Here is an 11,953-nt window from a genome sequence, read left to right as displayed (position 1 = left end):
GCGGTGCCGCGTCGACGCGCTCGTTGGCGTCAATGGCTTGGACCCGCGGCGACGGAGCCCGACGGCCGACGCGCCGGCCACGAGCGCATCGGCGTGCTTGAGGCTCTCCTGCGCCAGCGCCTGGATCGTCGGCCGCAGGCCATGCGAGATGGGCAGCGCGTAGAGCGCCGTGCGGATCCCGCTGTGCTTGGTCCGGACCTTGTCGACGACGGCCGCGGCCGCGTTGTAGACGTTCATGGAGCAATATGGAGATGCTTGGTCCGTGTTAAAAGTGGCATCTCGTGCCGAATCCGACGACGACGCGCGGCGTGGGTCGCTCGAAAGCGAGCGAGAGGGTCGTGCGAGATGGCGATGCAAGATGGTTGCACATCCCTTGCGTTGAGCATTCTGTACATGTACGAATGCACGCTCGTAGGTCGTCGTCACGGTACTGTTGTATTCCGGCGCACCGTCTTATATGTGGCATATGCCGAATGTAATCTGAAACCGGCGTAACGGGTCATTATTGGTCATCCAAAATGTTGGTACAAGCAATGACATACTACGAGGTAAGACACGCATGACGAACGCACGGTCATGTTGCAGTAGCGTCGTGAAGACGCACATCGGATGCAGGGTCCGTCACCAACGCTGACTGACGCTGGATCACGTCATTTGAGTGCGACGGCAGTGGGATGGATGCACAACTCACGTCATGTGGCGCGAATAGTGACTGCCCGTTTCCCGCATGTGTCTACGGAGCGGTCCACACAGCGTAGGTCAAGTGCGAAGCGGGTCCTTGCACTCACAGACATATTGCCGCGTGTGTCTCTCGTCTTGGCTGGTCTATCCTCTAGGGTATGGTGAGATTAGACTCGACTTGTATCCATGGTGCTGAGCAAGAGATCTTGAACATGCGTTGCACGTCGAGCGTCGCTCGTGCAGAGTATCAAGGGGATGTTCGCTTGTCGCACGCCAGCAGAGTAGACACATTGAGCATAGATAGCCATGTTCGGCGTGACGTGCCGGAAGCACTGTTCTTGTACGAGGCAAAATGCGGCTGCGAAGCTTCCATCTTCTATCCTTCTGTTCTTTAAGCCTTCTGTTGCTCGTCGCTCGCTCGACCGTCGTCGCCACCAACTTCTTCCACTGCGTGCTGCAACCGTACCGTCTTGGCCACCGACGAGGGCGACGGCTGTGACATGTCGACCCATGAAGCTCTTGTAGATATTGCTACGTAAATCGTCAGAAATTTCTAGTACGTAGTTGAATCGCACAAAACAGTGCAGAGGGCCCTGGGAGATGCAAGCGCGTCGCGGCTATTTACCGGTGGTAAACCATGGTTGGGTTGCAGCCGTAGGCAAAGACACATACGTCGAAGCCTCGAGTTTCGCGGATTCGTTCGACGTGTGACGCGCCTTGCGTGGACATTTTGAAACCAAAGCCACGCAGAGTTCCTTGAAAGACGGACCCGGTCCTGCGATGGACATGGTGCGATTTGAGGATGAACATCAGAGTCAGTGGCCCAGCTACTTATGCACAACGAACGGCAAGCCCAAAAGTGTAGAGATGGATAAAACGCACCAGTATGCCATCCCAGGTCGACACGGCCGATGACCACAGCAACGGTGTGGTGCGAGGCCGTGGCATCACTTCTAGTGGTGGTGGTCAATTAGTTATCGTCAAGTCACCGCAGTGAACAACACATGCGGGAGAGTACCACGCACAAAGGGAACGAGTTCTGCGTTTACATCTCCAAGGCGTCGCCGTTGCTAGAAATGCAATCGAATGAGACAACAGAGCTGAGTTCCGCGCCAGACGCGATCCATCGCCCTACTCATCGACCACACATACCGTGCGTTTATTGTCGTCGTGCCAAAGGGTGTCCAGTCACAGAAGGATATTGGAACCTAGACGACCTGCGCATGATGCACAGTTGGACTACCTTGTGATCGGTGTCACGTGAGCTTATGGGTTGCGCCAACGAATATCGTCGTGCAAGCCTCTTCTCTTGGCCCGCCGTTTGCTTCACCTGGACGAACCTTGGTTCGGACCGTTGTTCCCACTGGCGTCGCCTTCGCTCGCGCTAGCCAACGACGTGTGTTTCAGCGCCGGGTGATTCCGATGGCGTCGCACACGTTGTGGCCGGTATCCTTCCCATCGATAAAATGACACCATGCCATGTCCAAGCATAAGATAACATCTTGTCACGCGGGGGATTTGAGCGTTGAGCGCGAGCCAAGACGGTCGTAGATTTCAGCGCCAAGTCGTGTTACGTCGTCTCTCGAGGAGGAGGCTACGCGCTACGCTGCGGCCACGTACACGGCGTCACCGTGGCCGACGACATCAAACGGGGACGTGGCCCAGAGCTGGACGCGGCTCTCCGGGCTCGAGCACACAATGTCGTCGTCCATGGGCGCCACCAACTTGTGTATCGCAGCGCGGACGACAAGGCAGCCGTCGAGGCCGCGCACGAGATGCAGAACAATGCGCCAGCCTTCGTGCTGCAAAAGGTCGTAGCCAAAGTACTCGATGACAACTTCGCCGCGCGTTGGCTCGTATGCGACATAGTCTCCATCTAAACCATATCCTCGATCCTAAAACGGTCGACGTACGGAAACAATGTAGTACGTACGTAGGACGTGGCCGTGCCCGGCCATCGTCGACTCGCCGTTGGGGAAAACCCGCAGAATGCGCGGGGAGCGGTCGAGCTCCAACATACTCGGACGACTCGAGTAGACGCCCCAGTGCGATTGCACCTACGCGACGATATGACTTGAATGCTCGACATCACGACGCACCAAAAGCGTGCCGTTGGAGAGCGCGAGCCGGCACCGATAGAGCCACGTCGCCCATCGCACCGCGTCCAAAACGGTGCACGGGGGGAGTTGGAGGCGGCTGCGACTCGGATCAAAGATCCAGTTGCCACACATTGGCGAGACGCGCGCTGTCGGCCACGCCACGGGGCCCGACGTCGAGCTCTACAGATAGATTGGTTGATTTGCAGTCCCTTGCCATTCCTTGCGTGAGTACGAGAAACACTTCGCGGAAATGAGCGACAAACGAATGGTACCCAAAGTAACCCTCGGTCCCGACTTGGGCTTGGAGCGCGTCTTCGAGGTCAGCGCTCGCGACGGCCTTGGCAACGGCGCCGACAGTCGTGCCACGGGCTTCAAAAAACGCCTCCGAGGCCGCGTGCAGCATGTGGACGCAGGCGTTGTACGCGGTCATGAGCCGCGCCTTGTCAAAGAGGCAGTTGTGGTTGGCTGCGATCACACGCCGGTACATGGCTGCGTGCTGCGAATGCACGAGGTGCACGAGCCACTGCATGAGCATGGCGCGCGCCGCGCTTGGCGGCTCGCCCTAGCACAACGACCGACATCACAAAACAATAATTGATACATTGATACTACCGCAACGAGCCGAAACGGCAGCGGGGTCGGTGGCCCGCGGCGGGTCCCGGCCACGGCCTCGACCAAATCGGTTTGCCACGGCCCATGAATAACGGGTAGCTGGCCCACGCAGAGGACGAGGAGCCCGAGCCGGTTGGCCATGAGCTGGGTTTGGGGAGAGACGTGTCGTGGCGACGATGGCGGCGCGATCCCACTAGGTGGCAAGTTGCCCGAGAGCACTGGCGATGCAGCTCGGTGCGTCTCGTTCGGCTCGGACGCGTTGGCGTAGTGGAGGCTCCGGTACGATACAAAAGTAAAGCCAGGCGAGAAGACGCGGTCGACGAGCCGCCAGTGCACGTCGTTTTTTGATCGCTCGATCGCAAAGATAAACACCTGCAACAACATGCAGCATGCCGTATATGGACCATTTCCGCTCCTTGTGTACCTTGACGTGGTGGAGACAGTCCCGCACGACCTGGCTGCGCCCGCTCTTCCAGCCGTACACCCAGCCATCGACGAGGTCATTGTTGAAGCTGCTCGTCAGCTCGGCCGTCTAGTTCAAGATTCGAGCGTCTTCAATTGAGATACGACGCACCTCACCGCCCGCGCGCAGCTCGTTGCGACCGACGTGCCACGTCGTTCCGTGCTCGTTCGCGCGGGCCTTGAGGTCGGCGGCTGTCACTCGCGGAATGACTTCGCCGACGGCCCAGTCGACATCGTAGGCGGGCGCAATCTTGAGCAGCGTGACGTAGTCATCGACGGACGTGTCGTTGGTCGGGAGCTGCGTCTTGACCTCGATGGGCGCGCCGCAGTACCGGTAGTAGACGTGGCTCGGGCAGCAGTGGGGAAAGCACCTAGAAGGCTCAAGTGTCCCTCAATGCGACGGCGGTCGTCGGCGTACCGGAGCACCTACGCGTCATTGCTGTGAGGCATGTGGAATCGCCGTTGATCATGTACCTTGACTTTCTGCGCCTTCTGGTACCTGCGTCGTGCATATTGCTAAGTGACCTGCGCGATGCGTAAGACGCGTACCGTGTGTACTTGGGGAGGAAGACACCGTCGTGGCCGCAGTGCTTGACGACAAACGAGCTTGTCGCGGCCATGCTCCAAACGCCAATATTTTAAAAAATAATGAGGACGTAATTAAACAGGTCACACGACCTGGTTTACGGTTTGGGTCGCGTGGATGGTGATGCCGTTTTTCAAACTGATATGTACAAAGAGCAAACTGGAGCCCGGACTGGGAACCCACCGTGCTGCACAACCCACTCTGGATCAACATGCGTGTGCTTTCATCACAAGAATCGGACAAGACCAAGTACCACATCGTCCAGGACCTGCGCACAGAATGAAACTATCCGAATGGTAGGCGAGCAACGATCAAGCAGCGGCGCATTTCTACGTTCGGGGCCTCACGTCATGAGATACACGGTGTATCGCTGCACTTATCCCTGGTATGCAGCTTTTTTGCTAACGTTAGAGTTGAAACACTGGCCAGGACGCGAGCTGAACGCAGTTGCGCTCGACGGTGGCCGCGAGCTTTACGGTATTCCAGGTTGCACCAGGTGTTTTGACGTCGCGTCATATTACACTCCCTCTAGCCCGACAAGAGGCGTATTCACCCCACGCCACTCCAAGCGGGATAGAGCGGCATATCGAAGGAGCAGGCGGAAGACGTCGATGGATTGGCCCGAACAGGACACAGTCAAAGAAAGTGTTCCTGCCCGCATAAGGCGAAGCACACCACGATCGAATTTCGAAGCGGATGGACCGTAACGTCGGATCCGTGACGAGATCTTTTCGACGATTGCGGACAAGGGCATTGATTGTGGACACGACGCATTCCGCGTCACATCGGCGAAGTCCACGCCTTTGTTGGCCATCTCTCGTACCCGTTATATCCAGAGGTATAATCACATGGAGGTAAATTCTCAATACAACACCTCGGTCGTGCTCGTTCCGTGCTTTTGGATCCCTGGATGATTTCGTGATTTGATTCGTGAGTTTGGACTCATCGTGCTGGTTCCTCTACCCAATCAGTATCGTCTTCGAACTTCGGTTTCGTTGGACGTTTTCGGTGCCTCGCCCAGCGCCTTCAACCACACGCAAAGTCAGCAGTATCAATGAAGTCCAGCGAATACTTGTCGTTTACTCTCGTATTATAGTCGAAAAGCTCTAAACTGAAGAAGCACAAAGCGCACCGGCAACCTTGCACGTATACGTCGTCGTTCCGTCGTCCCATACCGGTACTGTAGTATTGATGGACAATGCTGACGCGTCCAGCGGTTTCACGTGTTGATGGGGACGGCGCAACTGAGCTGTTCGAAACTCACATCAACTACAAGGAATCTAGATAACATCCGGACGGAGCTGTGGTTGCACCGTGTGGTTGCAAAGACTCCCATGGGTTGCTCCGTAGTCCTTTCGAAAAGTTCGGCTATTACTCTTGGTCGAGCAATGAAAAGGCGATGAATGCACATGATGAATGCATTACATTTTGTGCCAGCGCTGATGGGTTTCGTGAAAGTTCGTGACAGTTTGCTGTCACCCTTGCGCCGTGTCGGACTGTGTTTAGTTGATCCGCCTCGTCGCCCGTAATGCTCTACGTAGAAGAGGCGTCGGGCCTACTGACGTATTTGACATCTTCAACCGTCTTGGTCGAGCCACCAGTACACGAATCGAGCTGCACCCGCTGCGCCGTTACGGTGACGGAGACCCACACCGCTGGTTGCACTGCAACTCGTCTGCCACGAAAGTTTGACAACCATGATTTGTTGCAGCATCGTTCGAGCATCGATGGCGATCGATTCTCTCCATGCCAACCGCAACATAGAGTGTCTCGCTCGATCCATGGAACAGTGGCCTGCAGAAACATGTAGGGTTCTCGCATCAACCGCTACAAGTTCCAGCAGCAGCACACCTGGTAGAAGACTAGTGTACCCTGGGTGCGTCCGTGACCGTGGGATGACGTGGCACCGCTGCCGATAGTCTCGAGCAAGTTTCAAACACGATCAGCGGCAGGCAGGTAAAAGCCGGCTTCGACAGGCCCGATCGCTTTCGCAAGTCGTCAACGGGCTTTTCGAGGCGTCTTTTGTCGACCTTGGTTTCATGGCATACACAGCTGATGGCGCCACTGCTGCCTCGGCGCAGGACACGGTTGCGGACCAATGGCCTCAAAGCCCAACGCCGTCTTCTATACATGGTCGAGAGCTTGGTGCCAAGGACTCCTCCGACGTGTCGCCTCCGACACCTGCTTGCACGAGGATGAACGAGATACGAGCCAACAACCTCTATCACCACTACAGCTACAGCGGTACATTCGTGAACGAACAGGCCGGTCGACAGCACACGCTACCGTTTGCATGCCTCTTGGATTTTACGCCCACACGATAGCGCTACACGATATACACACGGTGCTCGTCAAGGTCTCTTCCGACGTGGCCTGCGACTCGTCTGGCTCGACCTCGCCGATGGTAGCACCAACCGATGCGTTCGTTTCGCACGCAGCCGCTCGGTGAATAGCGCCACCCGAGCAGTCGACAGAGTTCAAATTGTCAACGACGCCGCTCGAGCTTGAGCTCGTGTTCGAGGCAAACAAGGCGGGCTGCAAGATCGCTGCAACAATGGACATCGTGCTCGCCGCCGCGTCGCCGAGCTGCTTGTCAATGGACAAAAGCGCGCGCTTGACGTCGTCAGCTTGCCTCGCCGTGGTTGCTTGACGCTAGCGCGACGGTGGCGCCGCGGAAGGCATTCTTGAAGTGGCGGAACGCGTGGCGCACCTCTAAAGTTGCCGACGTCTTCTCTTGCCCCACGTGGTAAGTACCTCGTAGAGGAGTCTGTGGGCCGTGGTGGCGTCGGTTGCCTCGTTACTCTGACGCTGCGTTCTTTGATCGGCCAGTCTCTGACTACGAAATGTCTTCATACGCTGCTCGCGATAGCTCTTCTCGACCTCAGACAGCGTCGTTGGCGCGAGGACGTGGAGGCCAATCATGCTGGCATTACGGTCTGCCAACATATATCACGGGGGTGGGTATGGATGGACCGTGGCTTCGTCCGACTTTGAAACCGTCATCGTCGACGTGACGACTTAGCAGCGGTGATCGTGTGATGAGGGCGGCGTCTCGCACGATTGCATTTTCGACTGTCGTGACGTCCCCAGCGTCGTGCCATGAGAGGCCCCAGCCCTCTACGTGTCCAGTAGGTCGTACGCGCCAGGACAGTTGCTTCTGATCTTCGTTGAGCGTCTGGCCTCTGTCGATTGCGCTTGAACCCAAACCATTTGTCTTCTTCACCCTGAGGTCGCCAACATTATGGCCGGCATTGGCGTGCTCTGACAGCACCTTTGGCACATCTGAGAGACGCATCGAGATGGTCTAACTGCGGCACTTGCAGCACACCAACAAGAACGTCTGTGACCTGAACGCGTCTCACACTCCTTGATAACGCGCAGCGTCTGAGAAGTTCTCGGACGCTCTGCGTTATCACGAATGTGTTCTCAGTGAGAACCCACGCACGTCGTCGCGAGCGCCTCCATGAACAGCTCTGTCGAAGGGCGCGCTGCTGGAGGTCGAGCGTTGCAGCGCAGGCACAGACGGCAAGGCTGCGATCAAGGTCTCGATGTTGTGGCTGTCCACTTCGTCGCCCGTGAGCGACGTGCAGCCACTGCGCGACACACACCGTCGTCCTTGACGCCGTCGCTCATTAAGATCGATAGCTCTCATGTTTGCACTGGATTGGCTGCAGGACCATAAGCTTCCACCAATCCGATCTCACATCCGGATAAAATTTAGAAGCGGGTATGCCCGTTGAACGCCAAAGCGTCACAGCACCCTGCAAACAGAAACCAAAATGACCGACAAAGAACGCACGCCTCGGGCCCACGTGACGCCACCAGATGCGCTCGCGCTTCCGCACGTCGTCGAGGCCATTGCGATGTGCTTAGACGACCAGAAAGACTTTGGCCGCTTCCTCCACGCGATACCACGGTCGCTCTGGACGCCGGCGCTCACGGCCTTTCTCGCCTGCACCACGGTGATGCCATCATCGGTCAGCACCAACTGGCCGCACATTGCGCTGCTTAGCATGGAGTTGCCGCCTTTGGTCTTGACGCTGCTTGCGGCGACGCTGCCGCTGCGACCACGTTTTCAACTCCAGTGCCCGATCGGACAGGCGGCGCCACTGGCCTCACTCGTCGCTGTCGTCGGACCTGCGATCAACAGCGTCACTCTCCATTTGAACAGCAACGGTGCGGCTAATGGCCGAGGCCAAGCGATCAGCAGCCTCCTCTTGCAGCGCTGCCCGCATCTGCCCCGAGTTGTCGTCTGCGTGAAGCTCAACCTGCCGACCGGGAATAGTGAGCTCAGCGATCTGCTTGCAGTTGTCGCCCACCGGCATGTGGAAGATTTGACTATCGCCCTGCAGCGCGCGCCGCCGGAACTCGGGTATCTCTTGGCAGCGTGGCTCTCGACGGCACCAGCGACGAAGCTTCGATTGGTTCAAGTCGCCCAGATCGACCACGATGCTGCCATCGCGTTCTGCGATGCGCTCCAAGCCAACACGACGCTGCGAGAGCTCTCCATGTACAACGCACGTGCCTTCGGTGGCTTTCATGGGCGCACGCTTCCAGTGTCGTTGAAGACCTTGGAGTGGAATGCTCGCACCAACAGCGTCGTCGACGATGCAACGATGACCGACCTTGCGACCGCCGTCGGGCCCACGCAGCTCGAGCGTCTCGAGTGCAGCGTCTTTGGCCAGTTGGCGACATGTCCGGCGGCGGCGCCCATGCTCGCGCAACTCCAGTGGCTCCTCGTCTCTGGGTTGAACGCTGGCGACATGGAGGCATTGATCGCGGGCTTGTTGTCGGTCCCGGCGCTGATGTCTCTTGCTCTTGTTTGCAATTGCGATCTCTCGTTCTCGACGGAGCTGCTCATGGAGACGCTTGCGACGACGTGCGTGCATCTCGAGACGCTGCATGTCAGCGATGAGCAGTTGACGCGGCGTGAAGTCGTAGTTGTCCTCTCTGGCACGCTGGACCTGCCGCGCTTGACGTCGCTAACCATGGCGATCCGGCTCTCTGTCGTACTCGACGTGCTTCCGGAGCTTGTAGCCGCGGGCCGCCAGCTCCGGACGCTCCACTTGAATGCCATCGTCCACGGCGAAATGCATGGAGGTGCCGGTGAAGCCAAGCGCGCGCTCTATCGGGCGCTGGCACTTACCCAGAACGTTCCGTTTGTTGTGGAGGCGCTGCCAGAAGATACCGATGCGTTTGTGGTCGACGTCCTCGGACCGCGCGCCGATCGTGGTGATCGCTGTCGGTTGAGTTTCACATAAACTCAAAAACACTTGCATTTTGAACTTAATTGAGACGATCTTCTGTAGCTCTTGCAGTACCACCAGAAAGAACGCACCGTCGTCGTCCACTGTGACTCAGTTGCATTGTAGCTCATGAGAAAGGCCGAGTCGGAAGTGCCATTCGATCGACTTGGTTGTTGTACATGTAGTATGACGCCAGGCACAGACGATATTGGATACCGTTGTGTTCATCGTGGTGTTGCGACGTGGCGACGCACGGCTGCTACAGAGACATCGACCTTCTTTGAGAACGGCATGCTGCATTGCGATCGTGCCACGTACTCGACAGAGGGAAAAGTATCAAAATTTCAAGTTCAAAATGCATGCGACATTATCCGCTTTGATTGGTCGTACTATGCGGGACCAGTGCGTTTGAGCAAAAGTCATCGACGTTGTTTTTCTGGACGATCCTCACCAAACGGGACGTCGTCGACTCGCGCCTGGTAGATCGACTTGTATTACCGTCTCGCCCGCGCGCCCAATCTGCTCGCAGTCGTCGCCCACCCGCGTGTCGAAGAGTTGATTCACATGCTGCAGCGCTCGGCCACCGCGACGCCGCGCCTCGGGCATCACTTGGCCGCATGGCTCTCGATTAGGGTCACCGCGGCGAAGTTGGGGCATATGCTGAGCACATGCCCCTACAATTGATATCGCAACGACAGCATCAAAGGAAAAGAAATGACGTCGCACATCTACTTGACCAGTGGTGATCCCGCATCGATGCGTCGAGGCCAAAGCACTGCAAGAAGCTCAACCCAAGCGGCACGCAGCTCGAGCTTTGCCAATGTGTTGGCCGGATGGTGGGTACGTTCAACACTGGAGGCTGATGAGAAGGTCCGCGTCTTTTAGATTCACCCGTTCGCAGAGCGCAGTACAATGCCATGGGGTTTCCCTTCTGGCTTCGTAGCGGCAGTAGCCTTTCAACGGCCTGTGGATCCAAAGTGGCGAAGGATATGTCATTTTGTGACGGTTTGCGCGTGCCCGTTGGGTCTCGCAGCAGACGCACCAACTAACAAGAACGTGGGGACGGTTGTACCGAGTACCTTTGCTCGCTATGGCGAAGACATCGAACGGCTGCACACTCTTGCTACGGTAGCCTTGCTAATCACAATACTCTACGTCCCTCGTGCGAATTTCGCTGGGCAGGTTGGCCTGTTGACCCTGGTGCATACTACTAGTGCTATGGAGTAAACTGGCACCATCATAGATTCTATTTGAAAATGAACCATGTATGATCCATCGCACGGGAGACAGGCGAGCCGGGGTAGGAAGCACGACGCAACACTGTGCAGTGACCGTTCCTTGGCGACTGATGGCGCCAAGCAACAAACACCGCGCATTCCTTAGTAGCACCTCGGCAACCCCGTCGCGATCAACGACCAGACCCCTGAAGCGATTCACGCGGGACCAAGGTTCACATACTAGTAGTAGAGTACGTACGTGACTTTTGTCCCAGCAAGTGCTGGTTCGTTGCTTTCGCCATTGTGTTTCAGATGTCAGACCAGGTAGTAGCAGGCTCTCTTTGTTGGCCCTCTCGCTGCAAACGAGCCGATAGGCTAGATAAGTATCAAGTATGTATCAAGTCGTGGGCCAACAAACTGCAAAAAACTGGTTCCGATCAAATGCCTGCCGGCCGCCAGTTTCAATGGATTTGACAGCACCATGCGATAGCCAATCACAGCGCGCGTTGCTGGAAAGGCCATCCAATCATCCTCGAATCCACGCCGCCTTTGCCAGCATGAGCCTCGACCAGCTCCCGACCTTTGCCACCGCGGCGATCGCGACGCAGACAGACGCGACGAAAGGCCGCTTCGTGACGGCCACCAAGAGCTTTGCGCCTGGGGACATTGTGTTCAAGGACGAGGCTTTTGTGTACGCAACGTGCGACTGCGAAGCACTGCTCGAGGATGTCACGCAGTTTGCCAAGCTCCTCGACGAGACCGAGAGCCAGCCCGAGTACGCCAAGTCGATGCGCAAGTCCTTTCATAAGATCTTGTTGGCCATGATGGACATGGACATCATCGGCGACGTCGACCGCGCCAAGTGCATTCTCAAGGTCGTCACCAAGGTACCGACAGCTCTCTATCGTTCCGCTGCTGCATATTTCCCACCACGGTTCGATCGACTAGTACCTCGAGAGCAAGGCGTCGATTGCAGCCTTGCTGCAGCTTTCGCACGCCAACAACGAGGCGTGCGAGGCAGCCGCCAAGACCCTCCGGAAGACCTTCCCG

General features: G+C 57.2%; 4 protein-coding genes across 4 annotated transcripts in view; 2 read left to right on the top strand and 2 right to left on the bottom strand.

The window, feature by feature from the left end:
- Positions 1-237, bottom strand: part of SPRG_21666 (hypothetical protein) — a gene marked incomplete at both ends in the record, with an annotated part of 1,287 nt that extends 1,050 nt beyond the window's left edge. The window contains one exon of the mRNA XM_012355290.1: positions 64-237. Coding sequence (XP_012210680.1) covers positions 64-237 — 174 coding nt within the window. The remainder of the gene's footprint in view (positions 1-63) is intronic.
- Positions 238-2,282: 2,045 nt separating this feature from the next.
- Positions 2,283-4,474, bottom strand: SPRG_16030 (hypothetical protein; the record flags this gene model as incomplete). Its single annotated transcript, XM_012355289.1, has 10 exons — positions 2,283-2,557; positions 2,615-2,738; positions 2,781-2,960; positions 3,013-3,342; positions 3,393-3,764; positions 3,817-3,924; positions 3,967-4,225; positions 4,273-4,280; positions 4,329-4,353; positions 4,404-4,474. 10 exons carry the CDS (start codon positions 4,472-4,474, stop codon positions 2,283-2,285), a joined length of 1,752 nt encoding a protein of 583 aa, XP_012210679.1.
- Positions 4,475-8,219: 3,745 nt separating this feature from the next.
- Positions 8,220-9,701, top strand: SPRG_16029 (hypothetical protein; the record flags this gene model as incomplete). Its single annotated transcript, XM_012355288.1, has 1 exon — positions 8,220-9,701. The coding sequence occupies one exon, from the start codon at positions 8,220-8,222 to the stop codon at positions 9,699-9,701; it is 1,482 nt and encodes a 493-aa protein (XP_012210678.1).
- Positions 9,702-11,460: 1,759 nt separating this feature from the next.
- On the top strand, positions 11,461-11,790 carry SPRG_16028 (hypothetical protein; the record flags this gene model as incomplete). The annotated part of the gene is made up of 1 exon (XM_012355287.1): positions 11,461-11,790. A coding segment is annotated over one exon (330 nt), but the record flags the coding sequence as incomplete, so codon positions are not given.
- Positions 11,791-11,953: the final 163 nt, after the last annotated feature.

This window comes from Saprolegnia parasitica (genome assembly GCF_000151545.1).
Source record: "Saprolegnia parasitica CBS 223.65 unplaced genomic scaffold supercont2.225, whole genome shotgun sequence".
Taxonomy (NCBI): domain Eukaryota; phylum Oomycota; class Saprolegniomycetes; order Saprolegniales; family Saprolegniaceae; genus Saprolegnia; species Saprolegnia parasitica.
Note: the sequence above shows the minus strand (reverse complement) of the source record. Positions and strands in the feature narration are given on the sequence as shown.